At 56.7% G+C, this 23,018-nt stretch overlaps 1 protein-coding gene and 1 long non-coding RNA gene across 2 annotated transcripts; one reads left to right on the forward strand and one right to left on the reverse strand.

The window, feature by feature from the left end:
• The first annotated feature begins 46 nt into the window (after positions 1-46).
• LOC131381355 (uncharacterized) lies at positions 47-15,102 on the forward strand. Its single transcript, XR_009210038.1, has 3 exons — positions 47-303; positions 8,689-9,920; positions 15,046-15,102. It is a non-coding gene; the product is annotated as an uncharacterized LOC131381355 (long non-coding RNA).
• Positions 14,322-21,744, reverse strand: NOTUM (notum, palmitoleoyl-protein carboxylesterase). The gene is made up of 10 exons (XM_032178007.2): positions 21,182-21,744; positions 20,233-20,285; positions 20,064-20,159; positions 19,526-19,586; positions 18,924-18,982; positions 18,395-18,497; positions 17,473-17,664; positions 17,240-17,340; positions 16,313-16,460; positions 14,322-15,247 (listed from the first exon to the last, which is right to left on the reverse strand). Exons 1-10 carry the CDS (start codon positions 21,502-21,504, stop codon positions 15,073-15,075), a joined length of 1,311 nt encoding a protein of 436 aa, XP_032033898.1. The 5' UTR covers positions 21,505-21,744; the 3' UTR covers positions 14,322-15,072.
• Between the last annotated feature and the right edge of the window lie 1,274 nt (positions 21,745-23,018).

Genomic DNA, 23,018 nt, shown 5'->3' on the forward strand with positions numbered 1-23,018 from the left:
TGCTGGGCCAAGGCCCCTCAGTCCCCTGCGGTAGTGGCAGGTGCCTGCAGCCTGCAGAGGCAGTGACGATGGTGACATTGCAGCAGGGCAGCCTCTCTCCTGCCTATGTGAGGCGGCCCCCCCCAGCGCTATAAATAGACAGCCGTGATCAGAGCCCCGGAATAGCAGCCCACGTGCCTGTCCCCATCTTAGAGAGACATCTGACCCCTGGTCCCCTGTGGAGCCCCTGCCAGGACCATTAACCCATTGGCTGCTCGCACCACCCCCACCTCCGCCTCCCGCGCACCTGCATCTGTCAGTCTGGTCAGTTGGTTTCGTGGTTCGTGGGGGAGGGGGAGGGAGAAGGAGGGGAGCAGAGAGCATGAGGGTCCCCACGGGGTAACCCCAGCTCCAGCAGCCTCCAGGGCCAGCTGTGTGGGGGAGGGGTGTAGGAGGCAGGAGGCGGCAGCCCGGGCTCCCGGGGCTCGAGGGGATTGGGGGTGGTTTCCCCAACATTTATCTTACCCTGTCCAGATGGCCGCGTGGTTCAGAGCCTGCATGGGCTTCAGGATTCTGCTGTTATTGCCTGGGGTTCGCAGGGCTCTGCTGCGGCCATGGGGGGAGCAGAGCATGGAGACCGTGGCCTCTACTCCCCAAGCCCTGCTCCCCACCCTCATTCTGTCTTATCCCTAACCTGCCTGGGGCAGAGACGTTTGACTGTTAGTTACTGTCTGCAGGGGCCATTCTGGGGCTCTTCACTTGTCCTTCACATTAAACACCTAGAAAAACACTCAACTCTTCCCTTTTTTTTTTTTTTTTTTTTTGAGACGGAGCCTCATTCTGTCACCCAGGCTGGAGTGCAATGGCGTGGTCTTGGCTCCCGGGTTCAAGCAATTATCCTGCCTCAGTCTCCCAAGTAGCTGAGATTACAGGCGTGAGCCACCATGCCTGGCTAATTTTTTTGTATTTTTAATAGAGACGGGGTTTCACCATGTTGGCCAGGCTGGTCTTGATCTCTTGACCTCGTGATCCGCCTGCCTTGGCCTCCCAAAGTGCTGGGATTACAGGCATGAGCCACTAGGCCCGGCCCCTCTTTTTTTTCAAGACAGGGTCTAGCTCTGTCATTCAGGTTGGAATGCAGTGGTGAGATCACAGCTCACTGCAGCCTCGACCTCCCAGGCTCAAGTGATCCTCCTGCCTCAGCCTTTTTATTTATTTACTTATTTATTTATTTAACCACTTGCACTCACTCCCAACTCTTCCATTTTTAAGCTAAAATATTAAATGTTTTTAAAAAGGAAAAAAATGATTTCTTTTTTTTTGAGACAGAGTCTTGCTCTGTTGCTCAGGCTGGAGTACAGTGGCACGATCTCCGCTCACTGCAAGCTCCGCCTCCCAGCTTCGTGCCATTCTCCTGCCTCAACCTCCCGAGTAGCTGGGACTACAGGCACCTGCCACCACGCCCGGATAATTTTTTGTGTTTTTAGTAGAGACAGGGTTTTACCCTGTTAGCCAGGATGGTCTCGATATCCTGACCTCATGATCCACCTGCCCCGGCTTCCCAAAGTGCTGGGATTACAGGCATGAGCCACCACGCCCAGCCGGAAAAAAATGATTTCTTACTAATTTTTTTCTTTTTTTGAGACAGAGTCTCGCTCTGTCGCCCAGATTGGAGTGCAATGGCGCGATCTTGGCTCACTGCAAGCTCTGCCTCCCGGGTTCACGCCATTCTCCTGCGTCAGCCTCTCGAGTAGCTGGGACTACAGGTGCCCGCCACCACGCCTGGCTAATTTTTTGTATTTTTAGTAGACACAGGGTTTCACCATGTTAGCCAGAATGGTCTCGATCTCCTGACCTTGTGATCCGCCCGCCTAGGCCTCCCAAAGTGCTAGGATTACAGGCATGAGCCACCGCGCCCTGACTCTTACTGAATTTTTAATTTTTTTTCTTTTTGAGACGGAGTTTCACTCTTATCATCCGGGCTGGAGTGCAGTGGCGCAATCTCGGCTCACTGCAACCTCTGCCTCCCAGGTTCAGGTGATTCTCCTGCCTCAGCCTCCCTAGCAGTTGGGATTACAGGTGCACGCCACCATGCCCGGCTAATTTTTTGTATTTTTAGTAGAAATGGGGTTTCACTATGTTGGCCAGGCTGGTTTAGAACTTCTGACCTTGCCGGGCGCAGTGGCTCACGCTTGTAATCCCAGCACTTTGGGAGGCCGAGGCGGGCGGATCACGAGGTCAGGAGATCGAGACCACGGTGAAACCCTGTCTCTACTAAAAATACAAAAAAATTAGCCGGGCGTAGTGGCGGGCGCCTGTAGTCCCAGCTACTCGGAGAGGCTGAGGCAGGAGAATGGCGTGAACCCGGGAGGCGGAGCTTGCAGTGAGCCGAGACTGCGCCACTGCACTCCAGCCTGGGCGACAGAGCAAGACTCCGTCTCAAAAAAAAAAAAAAAAAAAAAAAGAACTTCTGACCTCAGGCAGTCCACCCACCTCAGCCTCCCAAAGTGCTGGGATTATAGGCGTTAGCCACTGCACCCAGCTTTGTTACTAAAAAGAGAAAGAAAAATTGCCTGTAATTCCATCACCTGGATTCAACCACTTTGAACATTTTCCAGTGTATCCTTGTAGGTGTTTCCTGGACTTTTTAGTTAGAAAAACTTAAATCCAGCCAGGCGGGATGGGTCACGCCTGTAATCCCAGCACTTTGGGAGGCTGAGGAGGGTGGATCAGGAGGTCAGGAGATCGAGACCATCCTGGCTAACATGGTGAAACCCCATCTCTACTAAAAATACAAGAAATTAGCCGGGCATGGTGGCGGGCGCCTGTAGCCCCAGCTATTCGCTAGGCTGAGGCAGGAGAATCACTTGAACCCAGGAGGCGGAGCTTGCAGTGAGCTGAGATTGCGCCACTGCATTCCAGCCTGGGTGACAGAGCGAGACTCTGTCTCCAAAAAAAAAAAAAAAGAGAGAGAAAAAAAAAACACTTAAATCCCCAGAAGGGTTGCAAAATAGCACAACAAACATTCATATACCCTTCACCTAAGTTCAGAACTCATTGAAATTTTGTCATGTCTGAGCTCTCTCTCCCCCCAGACACTTAATTAATTAAGTAATTCTTCAAATATGACAGTGTGACCTTAGATTCCACAGACCTGGTCTTCCTTTTTCTTTCTTTCCTTTTTTTTTTTTTAGATGAAGTCTCTCTCTGTCATCCAGACTGGAGTGCAATGGCACCATCTCAGTTCACTGCAACCTCCACCTCCCAGGTTTAAGCAATTCTCCTGCCTCAGCCTCCCGAGTAGCTGGGATTACATGCGTGTACCACGATGCCCGGCTAATTTTGTATTTTTAGTAGAGACGGGGTTTCCCCGTGTTGGTCAGGCTGGTCTCAAACTCCCGACCTCAGGTGGTCTGACTGCCTCAGCCTCGCAAAGTGCTGGGATTACAGGCGTGAACCACCATGCCCAGCCTTAGAATAGTTTTCAATTAGCAGAAAAATTCACCAGGTAATACAGCCTCCCACATAGCCCTTACCCAGCCTCCCTATTGTTAACCTCCTAGTGAGCTATGGGGGGCGGGCTTTGTTACAGTTAATGAATCACAGCCAATACTGATACATTGTTATTGACTAATGCGCACACTTGATTTCTATTGCCTGGGTTTCACCTGCTGTCCTTTTCCTGTCCCAGGAGCCCATCCCGGACCCCACAGGACACTCAGTCCTCGGGTCTCAGGCTCCTCTCCGCTTCTCTCATGTTTGATGACCTTGGCAGTTTTGAGGAGCGCTGGCCAGGTGTTTTGGAGGGTGTCCCTCTGTGGGGATTGGTCTGGTATCTTTCTCCTGGTTAGACAGGGGATATGGGTTTTAGGAGGAAGACTGCAGGGTTGAAGTCCCGTCCTCATCCCAGCCTATCAAGGGTGTATGCTCCCCACCTGCCAGGTCACGGGTGGGGCTGGCCTGGGTCATCTGGCTGACTTGGAGCCTGTCAGATTTCTCCACCGTGAAGTCCCTCTGTCCACCTAGTGCCCTTTGTGGAGAAGTCGTGATTTGGAGCCCCCAAGGAAGAAGTGGGGGGTTAGGCTCCCCCTCCCTAGGGGCAGAGTGTCTGCAAAAATTATGTAGAATTCTTCTGCAAAAGAGACTTGTCTCCTCCCCCATTTATTTGTTTGTTCAATGATGTGTCTATAGCAGTGTGGATTTACGGATGTTTACACTTTGTTTTTTTGTTGGTGGTAGTTTTTTTTTTTTTGAGATGGAGTCTAGCTCTGTCACTTGGGCTGGGGTGCAGTGGCACGATCTCAACTCACTGCAACCTCCACCTCCCAGGCTCAAGCAATTCTCCTGCCTCAGCCTCCCTAGTAGCTGGGACAACAGGTGCGTGCCACCACGCCCAGGTAATTTTTGTGTTTTCAGTAGAGACAGGGTTTCACTATGTTGACCAGGATAGTCTCGATCTCTTGATCTTATGATCCACCTGCCTCGGCCTCCCAAAGTGCTGGGATTACAGGCGTGAGCCATCGCGCCCAGCCTGTTGTTGTATTTTTGAGACGGAGTCTCGCTCTGTCACCCAGACTGGAGTGCGGTGGCACGATCTTGGCTCACTGCAACCTCTGTCTCCTGGGTTTAACTGATTCTCCAGCCTCAGCCTCCTGAGTAGCTGGGCTTATAGGCGCTGGCCACCATGCTAAGCTAATATTTGTATTTTTAGTAGAGACGTGGGTTTACCATGTTGGCCAGGCTGGTCTCGAACTCCTGATCTCAAGTGATCCGCCCGCCTCAGCTTCCCGAAGTGCTGGGATTACAGGCGTGAGCCACCGTGCCTGGCTGGGTGTTTATAGTTTGGATTATAATTCAGAGCTACGGGGGCTCTTGCGGTCTGCCGGGCTCCCCCGACATACTTCCATGAATGTGTGTGTGTGTGTGTGTGTGTGTGTGTGTGTGTGTGTGTGTGTAAGCACTTCCTTACTTTTTGGCACTACAAGATATTCCAGGTTCAACCTGTGTATTTGCTGACTGTGATACTGTTATATAATAAAAAATGCATACTGAGGCTGGGCGCGGTGGCCCACACCTGTAATCCAGCACTTTGGGAGGCCGAGGTGGACAGATCACGAGGTCAGGAGATACAGACCATCCTGGCTAACATGGTGAAACCTCGTCTCTACTAAAAATACAAAAAAATTAGGCCGGGCGTGGTGGCTCAAGCCTGTAATCCCAGCACTTTGGGAGACCGAGGTGGGCGGATCACGAGGTCAGGAGATCGAGACCATCCTGGCTAACACAGTGAAACCCTGTCTCTACTAAAAATACAAAAAATTAGCCGGGCGTGTTGGCGGGTGCCTGTAGTCCCAGCTACTTGGGAGGCTGAGGCAGGAGAATGGCGTGAACCCGGGAGGCGGAGCTTGCAGTGAGCCGAGATCGCGCCATTGCACTCCAGCCTGGGGGACAGAGAAAGACTCCGTCTCAAAAAAAAAAAAATTAGCCGGGCATAGTGGCATGTGCCTGTAGTCCCAGCTACTCAGGAGGCTGAGGCAGAAGAATCGCTTGAACTCGGGAGGCAGAGGTTGCAGTGAGCCGAAATCACGCCATTGCACTCCAGCCTGGGTGACAGAGCTAGACTCCATCTCAAAAAAAAAAAAAAAAAAAAAATGGGGCCGGGCACAGTGGCTCACACTTGTAATCCCAACACTTTGGGAGGCCGAGGAGGGTGGATCACAAGGTCAGGAGAGATTGAGACCATCCTGGCTAACACAGTGAAACCCCGTCTCTACTAAAAATACAAAAACAAAATTAGCCGGGCATGGTGGCACGCGCCTGTAGTCCCAGCTCCTCGGGAGGCTGAGGCGGGAGAATGGTGTGAACCTAGGAGGTGGAGTTTGCAGTGAGCTGAGATCGCGACAGAGCGAGACACCGTCTCAAAAAAAAAAAAAAAAAGAAAAAGAAAAAGAAAAAGAAATGCATACTGAATCTCTGTCCTGGGTTTCTGAGACAGAACTTCTAAGACCCTTTCAGACAGAGGCAGGAGGAGTCTTTTATTGTGGTGTTTGGTCTTTGACCCTGGTTCCTGACATAGAGCTCCTAAAACCTTTGTAATCTCCTAATTTACAAGAGCAGCTGACATGGGGCTCCCAATCCCCTGGAATTTCCTGGGTGACAGGAGCGTCTTTTGTTCTAATGAGGTGACTCCTGGTGGGCTCCTGGACAGCCTTGGGGTGGGGGGTTGGTTGCAACTACTGTGTGATCAGAAGAAGGGCAGAGCTTCTAGCCCCACTTGCAACCTCCAGGAGGGACAGGGGCTGAAGGCTGAGCTGATCACCAGTGACCAATGATGTAATCAGTCATGCCTACGTAATGAAGCCTCCATAAAACCCAAAAGGACAGGGTTGGGAGGTTTCCAGGTGGCGGAATGTTTGGAGGGTCCTGGAGGCTCCCTGGAGAGGCCTCCAGATGAATAGCATTGCCTCTATCTGCTGTTCATCTGGGTCCTTTGTCACACATGGGGAAACATAAATAAAGTGCTGGCAGAGCTCAGTGGTTGACACCTGTCATCCCGGCATTTTGGGAGTCTGAGGCAGGCAGATCACTTGAGCTCAGGAGTTCCAGACCAGCCTGGGCAACATAGTGAGACCCTATCTCTACAAAAAATACAAAAATTGGCTGGGCGCAGTAGGTCACACCTGTCATTCCAGCACTTTGGGAGGCCAAGGCAGGTAGGTCATTTAAGGTCAGGGGTTTGAGACCAGCCTGTCCAATATGGTAAAACTCTGTCTGTATTTAAAAAAAAAAAAAAATTGGCTGGGTGCGGTGGCTCACGCCTGTAATCCCAGCACTTTGAGAGGCCGAGGCGGGCGGATCACGAGGTCAGGAGATTGAGACCATCCTGGCTAACACAGTGAAACCCTATCTCTACTAAAAATACAAAAAATTATCCGGGTGTGGTGGCGAGCGCCTGTAGTCCTAGCTACTCCGGAGGCTGAGGCAGGAGAATGGCATGAACCCGGGAAGCGGAGCTTGTAGTGAGCCAAGATCACGCCACCGCGCTCCAGCCTGGGCAACAGAGCAAGACTCTGTCTGAAAAAAAAAAAAAAAAATTGGCTGAGTGTGATGGCACATGCCTGTAATCTCAGTTACTGGGGAGGCTGAGGTAAGAGAATCACTTGAACCTAGGAGACGGAGGTTGCTGTAAGCTGAGATTGCACCACTGCACTCCAGCCTGGGCAAAGAGTGAGACTCCATTTCAAAAAAAAAAAAAAAAAATTAGTTGGGCATGGTGGTGCACATCTGTAATCCTAGCTACTTGGGAGGTTGAGGTGGGAGGATTGCTTGAACCCAGGAGGTTGAGGGTTCAGTGAACTGTGATTATGCCGTCACACTCCAGCCTGGGCAACACAGTGAGACCCCATCTCCAAAAGTAAATCAATAAATAATAAAATGAGGAAAATGCTTCCCTGAGTTCTGTGAGCCACTCCAGCAAAGTCGCCAAACTGGAGGAGGGGCCATGGGAACCTCAGCTGGCCAGAGGGTGGGTGACACCTGCTACATCTCGTCATCTGTCCTCAGGTTCCACATCCAAGTATTCAACAAACCTCGAACTGAAAATACAAAAAATACTGGCCCGGCACGGTGGGTCATGCCTGTAATCCCAGCACATTGAGAGGCTGAGGCAGGCGGATCACCTGAGGTCAGGAGTTTGAGACCAGCCAGGCCAACATGGTGAAACCCCATTTCTACTAAAAATACAAAAATTAGCCGGGCGTGGTGGCAGGTGCCTGTAGTCCCAGCTACTTGGGAGGCTGAGGCAGGAGAATTGCTTGAGCCCAGGAGGCAGAGGTTGCAGTGAGCCAAGATTGTGCCACTGCACTGTAGCCTGGTGACAGAGCCAAACTCAGTCTCAAAAAAAAGAATAAAAGGCAGGGCACGGTGGCTCATGCCTATAATCCCAGCACTTTGGGAGGCTGAGGAGGGCGGATCACAAGATCAGGAGATCGAGACCATCTTGGCCAACGTGATGAAACCCGTCTCTACTAAAAATACAAAAAATTAGCCGGGTGTGGCGGTGGGCGCTGGTAGTCCCAGCTACTCAGGAGGCTGAGGCAGAAGAATGGCGTGAACCTGGGAGCCAGAGCTTGCAGTGAGCCAAGATCACGCCACTGCACTCCAGCCTGGTCAACAGAGCGAGACTCCGTCTCAAAAAATAATAATAATAAAATAAATACAAAAAATAAATAAATAAAACAGTAAATAAGGCCAGGCGCAGTGGCTCATGCCTGTACATCCAGCACTGTGGGAGGCCGAGGCGGGTGGATCACCTGAAGTCAGGAGTTCGAGACCAGCCTGACCAACCAACATGGTGAAATCCCATCTCTACTAAAAATACAGAAATTAGCCAGGCCTGGTGGTATGTGCCTGTAATCCCAGCTACTCCAGAGGCTGAGGCAGGAGACTCGCTTGAACCTGGGAGGCGGAGATTGCAGTGAGCCAAGATCATGCCACTGTAGTTCAGCCTGGGTGACAGAGGGAGACTCCATCTCAAAATAATAGTAATAATAATAATAATACAAATAATACAAATTTAAAAAGCAATACTATGTAACAACTGTTTACATAGAATTTATATACCAGGTGTTATAAGTAATCTAGAGGTGATTTAAGTCCAGAGGACGGGGTGCACAGGTTATATGCAAATAACATGCCATTTTGTATCAGGGACTCCGGCCTTGTGGATTCTGGTGCTTGGAGGTCCTGGATCCCATCCCCCAAGGATACAAAGGGACAGCTGTACTTGGGACTGGCATCTGAAGTGGAGGACACTCTTGTGGGACTGAGACCTTATCCTGCAGGATCGGGTACTGTCTCCAGGGAGAAAGTGTCACAATGGAACAGGGTTGGAGGACGCCCAGCAGTGTCCGCGGGAGACTCGATGGAGCAGGGTTGGAGGACGCCCAGTTGGTGTCCACTGGAGACTTGCTTGGTGTTTGGGGAAAATCCCCACACACATTTTGGTGACCAGAGGTGAAGTATTCCGTGTTGGATGTTGACTGTTGAGTGTGTGAGAGCAGGGAAAACACTGTTTTTTTTCCTGTCTCAGACACCAGCCCAGCCCTGGAGTCAGCCATGTCTCCTAGGAACCTGGTTCCTTGTGTTGGGGGAATGGCATCAGAGACCAAGATATGGGAGCCAGGCATGCTTGTTGCTACTGTGGTATACATTCACAAATGTTAACAAATATTTTTATTTTTACTTATTTATTTATTGAAGATGGGGCCTCGCTCTGTTGCCCAGGCTGGAGTACAGTGGCATGATCTCAGCTCACTGCAATCTCTGCCTCCTGGGTTCAAGAGATTCTCTTGCCTCAGCCTCCTGGGTAGCTGGAATTACAGGCACACAGCACCATGCCCAGATAATTTTTCTATTTTTAGTAGAGACAGAGTTTCACCACATTGGTCAGGCTGGTCTCAATCTCCTGACCTCGTGATTCGCCTGCCTCGGCCTCCCAAAGTGTTGGGATTACAGGCGTGAGCCACCACACCAGGCTGGCTTTTTAAGTACAGAGTTTAAATTTGTAATGTTGTCACACAGTGGAAGTTCCCTGCTTCCAGTCCCTGAATAGCAAAGGCTATGCCTCAGCCATCGCTGCTGGAAGAGACACGGCTCAGTGTCGGGTGGATGTCCTGAGTGTTTTCGCTCCAGAGAGTGAAAGGCGCCAACCATCCTGGGAAAGGTGAGAAGTCAGTGTGGACAGGTTGGGATCACCATCACTGCGGAGTTACAGGCCAGTGTCCTCTTCATGTCCTAGGGTTCCTTTTGTCCCTGGTCCTGCAGGACAGCCTGTGGTCACCGTCACCGCGGAGCTACAGGCCAGCGTCCTCTTCATGCTCTAGGGCTCATTTTGTCCCTGGTCCTGCAGGAACGTGTGGCACCGATTGACTGACCATTAGGTGAGCTGCGCCTCTTTTTCTTTCGGCACAAATGTGGGAAGAAAGGGTTTATTTGTCGGTGAAATCTCTTTGGGCCCAACCCACAAGTGTCCTGTTCAGTGAGCTTGGTCCCCCCAGACACACACCACTATCCGCCCTCAGGTCCCTTTCGGCCACCTCAGAGGAGCAAACATCACACCTGCCAGACCGCAGTGCTCAAGCCAGAGTTGGCCAAGAGCCAGCACCTCTCATGTGGCTCCCCTAGCTCTGACAGCACGGCAGGCGCCCTGTCCCAGTAAAGCCTCCCCAGACAGGGTGACAGCCAGGCCTCTTTCGGGCCCCCCAGCCCCCTCTCCCTCCCGAGCTCTGTCCTTGTGGGGAGTCCTGTCCGAGGCCCTGCCTGGAGGTCTGGCTCTGGAAGCCCCAAGGAGGAGGCCACCAGACTCCCCTAGACCCCTTCTCTCACCTCCAGCCTTGGTCTCCACGTCTCTGACCTTGTCGTCTCCATTGGCTGCTGGGACTCCATGGATTCCCACCGGAGACCACATAGGAGTGACCCACAAGGGGATCGCGACAGGCCACTTGGCCCTGCCTGGGGTGGCAGACACCTGCCCATGGGCACCAGTCCCGTCTGGGTGTTCTTGGGCCCAGGGAAGCCCTGACTCATTGGCACAGAGAGTCAGACCCCAGGACATGTCCCCAAGGCACAGGGTCCTACAGTCCTGGCCACTCTGGGAATGGAGCTGTGGCCGCAGGGCAGGTGTGAAGCTCAGGCTGACCTGGCCCCGTGTCCTCCTCTGACCCTTATGGTCACATTGCCTCTCTGGGCCTGTTTCTTTGTAAACTGGAGTTTTTATTTTATTTTATTTATTTATTTATTTTATTTATTTATTTTTATTTTTTATTTTTTAGTCAGAATCTTGCTCTGTCACCCAGGCTGGAGTGCAATGGTATGATCTCGGCTAACTGCAACCTCTGCCTCCTGGGTTCAAGCAATTCTCATGCCTCAGCCTCCCGAGTAGCTGGGACTACAGGCACCCGCCACCACCCACACCCGGCTAATTTTTTGGTATTTTCAGTAGAGACGGGGGTTTCACCGTGTTAGCCAGGATGGTCTCGATCTCCTGACCTCATGATCCACCCGCCTAGGCCTCCCAAAGTGCTGGGATTACAGGCGTGAGCCACTGCGCCCGGCCTTTTTTTTTGGTATCTTTAGTAGAGACGGGGTTTCACTATGTTGCCCAGTCTGGTCTCAAACTCCTGGCCTCAAGCAATCTGCCCACCTCGGCCTCCCAAAGTGATGAGATTACAGGCATGAGCCACCGTGCCTGGCCTGTAAACTGGCGTTTATAATGAAACCCACCTTGTAGGGCTACTAGGGGATCACATGACAATTGGCATGGAATGCTTTGCTCAGAAAGCTCCACCCACAACTGTGCCCAAGGTTGGCATTGGTGTGACCTTGATATTATCAAAACTACAGAGATTCATGGGTGTGTGTGTGTGTGTGTGTGTGTGTGTGTGTGTTGAGACAGAGTCGTGCTCTGTCGCCCAGGCTGGAGTGCAGTGGCACAATCTCGGCTCACTGCAACCTCCACCTCCTGGGTTCAAGCAGTTCTCCTGTCACAGCCTCCCAAGTAGCTGGGATTACAGGTGTGCACCACCACACCCTGCTAATTATTGTATTTTTAGTAGAGACAGGATTTCACCATGTTGGCCAGGCTGGTCTTGAACTTCTGACATCAAGTGATCCACCAGCCTCAGCCTCCCAAAGTTCTGGGATTACAGGCGTGAGACACCGCACCTGGCCTGTTTTTTTTGTTTTTTTTTTTTTGAGACAGGGTCTTGCTCTGTCACTCAGGCTGGAGTGCACTGGCGCAATCACTGCTCCCTGCAGCTGTGACTTCCCAGGCTTAAGTGATCCTCCCACCTCCGCCTCCTGAGTAGCTGGGACCAGAGTGTACATCACTACACCCAGCTAATGTTTTAATCTTTTTTTAGAGACAGGGGTCTCCCTATGTTGCCCAGGCTGGTCTCAAACTCCTGGGCCAAAGGGATCATCTCACCCTGGCCTCCCAAAGTGCTGGGGAGACAGGCTAGAGCTTCATGTTTTTGCCCCAGGAATCCCACATCTGGGGTTTAGTCCACAGACATACTTGCCCTTATGCAACGTGATGACCACACGACAAGGCTATGCATATGCACCCTTTGCACCTGCGTGTGCCGCAGAGCCCTCCGCAGGCCCTGGATTGTCACGCCTGTGGCAGCTCACTGCGCGCCCCGAGATACAGTATCAAGAGGAGGAGACACCAGTGTGTGGTGTGTAGCCATCTGTGTAAAAGAAAAAAATGCATGTATGTCAATGTGTGCACCTGTTTACTGGAATTTTCACAAAATGATCTCTGGGAATATCCACAAGGTAACACTGTTTGCCCTTGGAAGCAGAGCCAGGGAACCTGGGCTGTGGGGGAAATGGGCATTCACCCTCATATCTTCTGCATCTTTTGAATTTTGAACCATGTGCAGGAATGACCCATTAGAAATAAATAAAATGCAAATGTTTAAGGAATTGTCAGCTGGGTAGGAAGTGTTCTGGGTTGATAAGAGTTTTGAAACTAGGGGCTGGGAGCGGTGGCTCACGCCTGTAATTCCAGCACTTTGGGAGGCCAAGGCAGGTGGATCACCTGAGGTCGAGAGTTTGAGACCAGCCTGGCCAACATGGCGAAACCCCATCTCTACTAAAAATACAAAAATTAGCTGGGCGTGGTGGCACATGCCTGTGATTCCAGCTAGTCGGGAGGCTGAGGCAGGAGAATCACTTGAGCCCAGGAGGCAGAGGTTGCAGTGAGCCGAGATTGCGCCACTGCACTCCAGCCTGGGAGACACAGCAAGACTCCATCTCAAAAAAAAAAATTTTTTTTCTTTTCTTTTTTTTTTGAGACAGAGTCTCGCTCTGTTGCCCAGCCTGGAGTGTAGTGGTGCAATGCAATCTCGGCTCACTGCAATCTCTGCCTCCCGGGTTCAAGCAATTCTCCTGCCTCAGCCTCCCGAGTAGCTAGGATTACAGGTGCCTGCCACCACACCCAGCTAATTTTTTATATTTTTGGTAGAGACAGAGTTTCGTCATGTTGGCCAGGCTGGTCTCGAACCCCTGACCTCATGATCTGCCTGCCTTGGCCTCCCAAAGTGCTGGGATTACAGGTGTGAGCCACCGTGCCTGGCAAGTGTTTTGAAACTAGAGAGAACCGGGAATCGCAGGGCACTCTGAGTGCGACAAATGCGGAGTTGCCCACTTGGAAATGGCTCATCCTGTGTTATGCAAATTTCTTCCCAATAAAAAAGTAAAATAAAAAGGGACCAAGTGCAGTGGCTCATGCCTATAATCTCAACACATTGGGAGGCTGAGCAGGGAGGATTGCTTGAGCCCAGGAGTTCAAGACCAGTCTGGGCAACAAAGGGAGACTCCATCTCTACAAAAAATTAAAACAGTAGCCGGGTGTGGTGGCACATGCCTGTAATCCCAACTATTCAGGAGGCCAAAGTGGGGAAATTGCTTGAGCCCAGGAGTTCAAGGCTGCAGTGAGCTGTGATTGTGCCACTGCACTCCAGCCTGGGCAACACGATGAGATCCTGTCTCTAAATAAATGAATAAGTAAAAAGAAACGCAGCTGGCACCATCTGCCCTCGGAAGTGGGTATTTGCAGAAGGGTTGAAGGGAAGCAGGGCCCCTCCGGAAGACCCTGCTCTGAGTCTGTGCATCCAAGAAGGGGTCAGAGTTGGAGAGTCCCCATGGCCCCTCCCTGTGTCTCCCTGCTGCCCTGGGGCCAGGGAGGGGAGGCGGGGGAGGGAGAGGAGAAAGGAGAGGGAGGGAGAGGAGGGAGGGGAGGGAGAGGAGCAGGGGAGGTGTGAAGCAAATAAACACGCCGGCAGGGTGAGGTTCTTTTTTGGTCCTTTTTTTAAAATCATTTTTAAAAAGTTACAAAACAATATCATTCATCATATATTCTTATTTTCCTTTTTTTTTAAAAATTAAAGTAATAAAAAAGTCACTTTATAAAATAATATAAAAGGGCTTGATGGGTGGGGCCAGGTGGGGGCTGAGCTGGTGGACTGAGGAATCCAGTGCTTCTCTTCTGGCTACCCCTCTTGGTTGGGAAGGACCCCCAGGCCACAGCTGGGGATGACAGCAGGTCCCATGTCTCTGGCTGGGCTGTGGGAGAGGGGCAGGGAAAGCCGGGGCAGGAGGGCAGTGGGCAGACCCAGACAGGGGGACGGCTGGGGCCCTGTCCTGAAGAGACGGGAGGGCCTGCTGGTGGGGGGTGAGGTGGCACTGGGGCAGCGGGTGTCTGGGCCCCTCAGTGCTGGCTCCTCCTCCAGACAGTCCGCCTAGCTTCCGTTGTTTTTTTTTTGAGACCAGCCATGGCACGATCTCGGCTCACTGCAACCTCCGCCTCCCAGGTTCAAGCAATTCTCCTGCCTCAGCCTCCCAAGTAGCTGGGATTACAGGCGTGTGCCACCACGACTGGCTAATTTTTGTATTTTTAGTAGAGATGGGGTTTCACTATGTTGGCCAAGCTGGTCTCGAACTCAGGTGATCTGCCCCCATTGGCCTCCCAAAGTGTTGAGATAACAGGCGTGAGCCACCATATCTAGCCTGTTTTTTTTTTTTTGAGACAAGGCCTCCCTCTGCCTCTCAGGCTAGAATGCAGTGGTGTGATCACTGCTCACTGCAGCCTCAACCTCCTGAGTTCAAGTGATCCTCCCACCTCAGCCTCCTGAGTAGCCGGGATTACAGGTGTGAGCCACTGCTCAGCCTGAGTCTTTTTTTTTTTCCGAGATGGGAGTTTCACTCTTGTTGCCCCCAGGATGGAGTGCAATGTTGCAATCTCAGCTCACTATAACCTCCATCTCCCGGGTTCAAGCGATTCTTCTGCCTCAGCCTCCCGAGTAGCTGGATTACGGGCACCCGCCACCACACCCAGCTAATTGTATTTTTAGTAGAGACAGGGTTTCACTATATTAGCCAGGCTGGTCTCGAACTCCTGACCTCAGGTGATCCACCCGCCTCAACCTCCCAAAGTGCTGGGATTACAGGCGTGAGCCACTGCACCCAGCCCAGGGCTGAGTCTTAATTCTTGCCATACAGCTGTTGGTACAAGTGGCTCTGGCACCCCTACAAGGAAATCCCACCCCTAGAAGCGCCAAGAAGAGGCCTGTGGGAGGCCAAGTGCGGTTGAGGAGCCTGTGGACTTTTGAAGTTGATGTCATGGACACAAGTTGCCCGGGGCAGGGAAACTGACCTCCGGATGATGATCTCATGGGAGAGGCAGGCGGGGGCAAAGCTGGCTCTGTTGGAGAGGAGACAGTGGCTCGTGAACTCCCCACTCCCTCAGCCCCTTTTCCACCCCCACTCCCCTAGAGCTGTCCCCCGCCTGGCCATCGCCCCTTCCTGTTGCTGTGGCTGCCAGCTGCTCCTCTGGCCTGGGCCTCCCCCTATTTGGCCAGCTCCCGGCTGACCCTTCTCCCTTTGTGCCTCAAATCCCTGCTCAGAGTCCACCTCTTCCAGGCAGGCCCTCCCAGGTGACGGCAGGAGGCTGCCCTAGACAGGCAAATATTCTGCTACTATCCAGAACTCTATTTTTATTTTCTTTTGAGTTGGGGTCTGGCTCTATCGCCCCAGCTGGAGTGTAGTGGTACAATCGAAGCTTGCTTGCCTCCCACAGGCAGGGTTAGCTCACTGTAACCTTGAACTCCTGGGCTCAAGGGATCCTCCTGCCTCAGCCTCCTGAGTAGCTGGGATTACAGGTGATGCCACCATGCCTGGATAATTTTTGTATGTGCAGTACAGACAGGGTTTCACCATGTTGCCCAGGCTGGTCTTGGACTCCTGGCCTCCAGCAATCCTGCTGCCTTGGCCTCCCAAAGGGGTGGGATTATAGGCGTGAGCCAGTATGCCAGGCCCAAGACCTCTCTCTCTCTGTGTGTGTGATATATACACATATATATGTATTTTTTGAGACAAGAGTCTTACTCCATCGCACAGGCTGGAGTGCAGTGGCACGATCTCAGCTCACTGCAACCTCCACCTCCCGGTTCAAGTGATTCTCTTGCCTCAGCCTCTTGATTAGCTGGGATTACAGGCGCCCGCCACTACACCGGACTAATTTTTGTATATTTTGTGGAGATGGGGTTTTGCCATGTTGGCCAGGCTGGTCTCGCACTCCTGACCTCAGGTGATCCACCTGCATGGGCCTCCCAAAGTGCTGGGATTATAGGTGTGAGTCACCGCGCCCAGCCTACAAGACCTCTATTTTTTTTGTTTTGTTTTTTTCTTCTTTTGTTTTTTTAGGACCTCTATTTTTAAATAAAGAGGGAGCTACCCGGCGTGGGGCTCCCGGGGCCCACACACTCACGGCACGTCCTTGAGCGTGTGGCGCAGCTCGCGGCCGAGGTTCTGGATATACAACCGCAGGCCCTCCTGCACCGGCTGCCCCGTCAGGTGCACATTGTCCACCGTCAGCTGTGCCTCGTCAAACAGCCACTGTACCACGAACACGGGGCCTGCAGGCGGTGGGGCTCAGTTCGGCCTCCCCATGACTCCCGCTGCTGCCCCCCACCCTAGGCTCAGAGCTCAGCACCCCCAGACCCCTGCAGTGCCCCCCACCCCAGGCTCAGAGCTCAGCACCCCCAGGTCCCCGCTGCTGCCCCCGACCCCAGGCAGAGCTCAGCACCCTCCCAGGCCCCCTGCAGTGCTGCTGAGGCTCACAGGCCAGCTAGCCTTGGCCCAACTCTCCCCAGGGGTGTCAGTCATAAGCCCCCACAGAATGTGGCTTCCTTCTTTCAAACTAGCCTTTTTATAATCCATAGGTTCATAACTAAATAAATAAACTGCCTTTCCTTGAAGAAGGGCTCTTGTTAATCCTTCCATGACCTTGGCCTGGTTCTCAGCGACTCCACTTTCACCGAAATATGGTGATGATGCCCTTGCATATAACCTCACCATTCCTCAGAGCGTGAGGCTGGGGAGGAACTAGCCCGGGGCCCTGCAGCAGGGAGGGGCAGCACCGGGATGAGCTCCAAAGCACACTAGCCACCGGTATGGACAGGGTGACCACCTGTCCCACTTTGCCTGGGACTGGGGGGTGTCAGTGCTGAGGGCAGGCAAGTCCCAGGCATGCCGCAGCGACTAGGCCCCCTGGCACACAGCCGGCCTCCTCCCTGGACCAGGGCAGTGGTCTCCAAGCCCAGCCCAGGAGACTGGAGTCCATGCTGGATTTTCAGAAGCAAGGAAGTGTGGCCGCCCCTGCTGCCCTGTGTGCTCTGCACTGCCGCCCACTCACAGCGCAGAGTCGGGTAGACCTTGTAGCCAAAGAAGCAGTTCCACTCCTCGCCCTCCTGGAACTGGCGTCGGCAGCGCTCTGGGACCACCCCGTTCCAGTACCTGGAGCCACAGCCACAGGTTAGGCTGCCGTGGGCCTCGTCCCCCGGAGCCCCCCACCCACAGATGCCACTCCACCCAGGCCCTTTTGGGGCAGAGCTGCATCAAGAGGACGGGCCCTCTCCGCTGGGGCACCTGATGCCACGGCGGATGGCCTCCGTGGGCGCACACGTGATGGTGTCGACGCAGTCTGTGTGGCGATACTGCTTGTTGTCCAGGAACCAGCCGGAGTCAGCCAGGCCTCGCACCTGGATGGCCGGGTAGCCCAGCTCCTCCAGCTGCTCAGCCACACGGTCCACATTCAGCAGCACCCCGGTTCCCCCCGCGCTGCAAGGAGGGCCAGACGTGAGGCCAGGTGGCTGGGGAGAGGCACTCACCTCCCGAGTCTGCTCAGCGTCAGCCCGTGCCCCGAGGGGGGCAGGAGTCCTGATGCATTCTGAACTGCGGATGCATTCTACATTCTCTTTTCAGGTGCAAGACCCATGGCCGCCCCCTCCAGAGCAGGCCAGGGTTCAGGTTGGCAGGCTACATTTCCCTGACACAGCCAGGCTCTCCCCTTCCTCCTCCCCTTCCTCTGTCTGTCTCTTTACCTCAGTTTCCTTATCTGAAAATGAAGATAAACTATGTGGCCTCAGGCCCCTTCATCTGTTCCCCATATGTCCCCTGGGTCTCCTGTATGCCTGCTGGGATACAGGGACCCACAGAGGTGATCCTCACCTACTGGGCCCTGGAGAAGGGGCATTAGTCCATGGCCAACCCCTAAGCAACGACTTAGGTCCCTGCAGCCCAAACCTTCCCCTATATCCAACAACCATGGCGTCCAGAAGCATCCTCTGGACAGCATCTGGTTACCCAGCACTCTGAAGCCAGGCCTCAGAGACGTCCCCAATGATGCGGGTTCTCCCAGCTCCAGCCTCTCACCCTCCTAGCCACCTGCCAAGATCTGCACAGGCTCCACTCCATCCTCGCCTCCCATACACCCCCACCCCACACCCCTTCCATTCGCCCTGCACACCGTCCTCGCCCCTCACCTCCAGCCCTGCCCCGCCCTGCCCACCTGCTCCCGGCCAGCAGCAGCACCTTGGCCCCGCTCAGCCCTCTGCCCAGAAGCTCCCGCACCACCTCCTGGATGATGAGGGCACCCATGAAGGCGTACTCGTCTGCAAGAGGGAGGGGGTGGCCTCAGGTAGGGACCTGGGCAGAGAGAACCACCTCCTACCCCAGAATGGCTGGCAGTGGAGTTCTTGCCCCGCTAGGGGACTGGGAGGAATCTTCTGAGAAGGGGTCAGGGGCTGGGGTGGACTGGAAGAAGGTGGGTGCACCAGGCCATGCTGGGGCCTCCTCCCCAGGGAATATTCAGAAATAAGGATCCCATACAGTCGTGGACAAGCGGGCAGTGGGTGCATGGGGCAGGCACCCTGGGACATACTGTCAAGGGCTTTGAAAGCACGACAAGGCTGAGAGTCAGCTTTTCCCCAGAAACCCCCCCGTCCCGCCTCATCCCTGTCCTGCTGTCCCGCCTCGTCCCTGCCCTGCCATCCCGCCTCGTCCCTGCCCTGCCGGGCCCTGGGAAGGCCGAGACTCACTCTTCTCAGACTTGGATGAAGCCCCGCTCCAAACGTCACTGGAGCAGTAGGGGATGAAGCTGCAACGCAGAACAGAGTGAGCCTGTCACAGCGCCTGCTGCCCGGCAGCCTCCAGAAAGGACCCCCAGGACAGGACCCCCAGAAAAGATCATCCCAGGACAGGATTCCCCTGGAAGGACCATCCCAGAATAGAACTTCCCCTCAAGAAAGACCTCCAGGGTAAGACCCCCCAGGAAAGACCAACCCAGGACAGGACCCCCCCAGGAAAGAAGGACCATCCCAGGATAGACCCCCCCACAAGGAAGGACCAACCTAGGACAGGATCCCCCCGGGAAGGACCATCCCAGGAGAGGACCCTGCCAGGAAGGCCCATCTCAGGATAGACCCCTCCCCGCCAGGAAGGACCATCCCAGGACAGGGCCCCCTCCCCACCACGGAAGAAACACCTCCAGAACCCCTCTAGGGCAGGACCTCCCCAGAAGAACCGTCCACAACAGGACCCCCAGGAAAGACCATTTCAGAATATGACCCCCCAAGGAAAGACCCCCAGGAAGAACCACCCTCCAGGCAGGACTCCCAGGCAAGACCCTGCACCCCCTTACACCATGTTTGCGTTCCACCAGTAGGGGTTCTCCTCCGGCTGTGAGGACAGGATCCCTGTGCCTGGGGACACAGAGGTGGTGGGTCTTTCTAGTGGGAGGAGGCTGTGTAGGGACGGGTCCGGGAACCCTGGTGAGGAGTTGGGGCTCCTACTTGGCCCCAGCAAGGGAGGTGTGCTGGTGTTGCTGGCCCGAACCAAGGTTGCCGGGAAAGTGGAGGACAGTTGGGTTTAGTTACCCCCCGGGAAGCCACCATGGCCACGGTGCCCCGCTAGGCTGGACACCAGGTCTGACCTTGACTTCAATCCCTTGCCCTGCTTTGACCCCGGGGAGGGCCAGAGCCGCTGGGTAAGCGCCTGAATGCTAATGTGGAATGGGCCCCAAAAAGCGAGAGTGAAAGGCGCCCCTTCCTCTTAGGAAACCCGGGCGCCGGGCTGGGCATGATGTGCGGGGTGGGGGCCTCGCTGGGGCTCCAGGACGTGGGCGCGGCTTCCTCCCGGGCCTCACGTCGAGACCGCCTTCCCCAGGGCTCGCCGCTGACCTGTGCGAGTGCGCGGCCAGTCCCGGGAGCTCATGAGGCGCCGCATGGTGTCGTATCTGGAGTCGCAGTTCTCGCGGTTGAAGCAGTACCAGCCGCCTGCGGACACCACTACCGCTCAGGCCCGCGCGGAGAGACCCCCGGCCTCCCCCCGCCTCGGCCCCGGACGCACCTTCCAGGAAGAGGAGCCACCGCCGACTGCCCCTGGACTCCTTCAGGTAGTAGCTGCGGGGGTGAGAACGCACCGCGGGGGGTCGGCCAGGGCTACAGACCCGCCGCGCCCTGCGCGCCCGACTCTGGCGGAGGGAACGCGCCACCTGTTCCGGCCTCGCGCGACGGTCGCACGGGGGCGCCCTCGGCCAGGCCCACGCGGAGCTCAGGGACAGCGGCCGTCCCGAGAGGTGGCGCTCGCGGGGCGGGGAACGGGCCGCGCGGGGCTGTGGTCCGTGGAAAATCCCCACGTTCCGCCCGGCGCGGGTCCCGCTATCACCTCGGCACGGGCGGCGGTCCTCCTGGGGCGCGCGGCGGCGCTTGAAGCGTGAAACGCGTCCGCACTGAAGGAGCGCGCCTGGCGGGGGAACGGGACGCTGCGGGGAGCGCGGGAGGCGCGGACCGCACCGACCCGGCCGGGGAGCCTTCCTGCCGAGCCCCGACCCCACGCCCAGGTCTCCCGCTGTCCCCGGCTGTCCTCGGCCTGTTGAGCGCGTGGGCGCCCCCGCCGCTCCCCGAACCCCGGCCTCACGTCTTTTATCTACTTCGGGGCTGCGGGGAGGTGGGCAGCAGGCCTATCCCCGCCCTCCAGTGTCGCCGGTTCCCGCTGAAGCCAGGCGCGCTCTCGGGCTGCCATCTCCCCGCCCCGGGACCGAAGGACGCCAGCAGAGCGGCTGGGCCCAGAGGCCGAGGGGTCAGTGCCCGAGCTGGCCCGGGACCAGCCCTTCCAGCGCCGCTCCGCTCCCCACGCAGAGAGTCACCGAGCCGGGCCCTCCTCGGGGCCAGGATCGCGGGGCGCCCGACGGAAGCCCTTTCTCCCTGGGGAGAGAACAGCCGCGGCCCGCAGGGAAGGTCCAGCCGGAGACCGGGCGCGTCGGGCGGGGCGGGGAGGCGCGGGGCGCGGGCCTTACCCGGCGGGGCTGCCGTCGTTGCAGGTCACCGACGTGTTGAGCAGGAGGTGCAGGCGCAGGTCCTCGTTGAGCTGCTGCGCGGAGCAGGGGTACAGGGACTGCGCCAGGCTCTTGACCTGCGCCATGAAGCTGTCCATGTTGCCCTCCACGGCCGTGAAGTCCAGCGGGAAGCTCTCCACGGGCTGTCCGGCCACCGGCGCCGCCTCGGTCCGCGGGGGAGGAGGCGGCTGCTGACCCCGGCGCCGCCAGGTCTTCTTGCCCTCGCTGCCCCCGGCGCAGTGCAGCAGGCCCAGCAGCAGCAGCACGCGCACCCCTCGGCCCATGGCCCCGTCCACCTGCGGGGAGCGGGCGGCCTTGAGGTGGCGGCGGCGGGGGATGCCCGGCCGGGGTGCCGGGCCGGGGGTGCCGGGAGCACTGGCCGCTCCTGCTCCCTCGCCCCCGCTCCCGCCCGCCGGGCCTGGCGGAGAAGGCGCGCGCGGCTGGGCGTCGAGGCGCTCGGGGCCGGGTGCCGTCGGCCTCCGCAGCTGGGGCTCCGTGCCCGGCCGTCCGAGGGCAGCGCAGGGTCTGGGTGCGCTGGCTGCGGCCCGCGCCAATGAGCGGCGGGGGCCGAGGCTGGGCTTATTTGCGGGGGCCGCGGCGGCCCGGGTGCCCGCGCGTTAGATGTGCCGCCGCCGCCGCCTGGGCTCGGCGGAGGGGGGAGGGGGCCGCGCTCGCTCTTTTCTTGGCGGAGGCATCGCCTTTTCTTCCCAAACCGCAAGCCTGACGGAGGGGCCTGGACTACCCCGCCGCGGCCGCCGGAGGCGCTCCCGGCCCGGCTCCGTGGGGGGGCAGCGCGGCCGGGCGGCCCCGGCGGCTCCATTCACCGCGGCCAGCCCGGCGCCGCCGCCCCCGCCCCCGGGGCAGCTGGAAGGGGCGGCGGCGACGGGGAGGGGCGAGGCTTTTCCGCGCCGGCGGGGGGGGGGCGGGGAACTCCGCCCGCGGCGCAGCTGGCCGCGCCCGACGGGCTGGGGGCGCGTAGCGGGCGCGCTCACCTGGAGCCGCCAGTGTCCCTCCCATCCCCCAGTGCCCAGGCCCAAAGCAGGCCGTGGAGGACTCGGACCCCGGCCCGCATCTCCCCACCTCGCGCAGCCCTGGGGCCCCGCTCTCACCGCGGCCAGCGCGGGCGGCCCAGTGGCCCCGTCCTCTCAGCGCCCCTGGCCCTGCGCCGTCCCACTGGTGCGCCCGGCTCGGCTGCGCTCCCCCTCTGGCGCTGGCGCGGAGCCGCCAGGGACTTTTATCCAGCAGGGCCCCCCGGGATCAAAGCGGCGGCGGACACAGGGCTTCGAGCCGAGGGCCCGGCAGCAGCGGCGCCGGGGCCTCCTGGAGAAGCGGACAGGTGGGGCGCGAGGTCCTGGCTCCCTCGGAGACCTGCGGGAGGGACCGCGCGCTCCAGCAAGGCGCCGCGGGGGAGTCGCCCGGTTCCGGGGCGCTCCTGCTGGCGCTGGGGTCAGAGAAGCAGCTACGACTTAAGGAGATCACGGGGCCAGAGGTGAGGTCCTGGATCTCCGCCCGCCCCAGCCTGGCTGCTGGCCCCGTGTCGAGGAACCCCAAGAACCTGCCCCAGCCACCACTGGGGGAGGAGGCCAAGGGTCCAGTGGCTGCCCTCTAGGCCTCTGCTTGGGGCCCTTCATGCCACGAAGAGCACCTGCTCCATGCTTCACCTTGGAGAGCACCCCTGTCCACTCCCGAGGCTCCGGGCAGTGGGGTTAGAACAAGGCTCCTGTGGGAAATCAGTACTGGAGCAGGGTGAACAGGAGGGGCTCAGGAGTCTTCCTGCTGGGGGGGGGGTGGGGGTGGG

Source organism: Hylobates moloch, unplaced genomic scaffold (genome assembly GCF_009828535.3).
Source record: "Hylobates moloch isolate HMO894 unplaced genomic scaffold, HMol_V3 SCAFFOLD_15, whole genome shotgun sequence".
NCBI lineage: Eukaryota > Metazoa > Chordata > Mammalia > Primates > Hylobatidae > Hylobates > Hylobates moloch.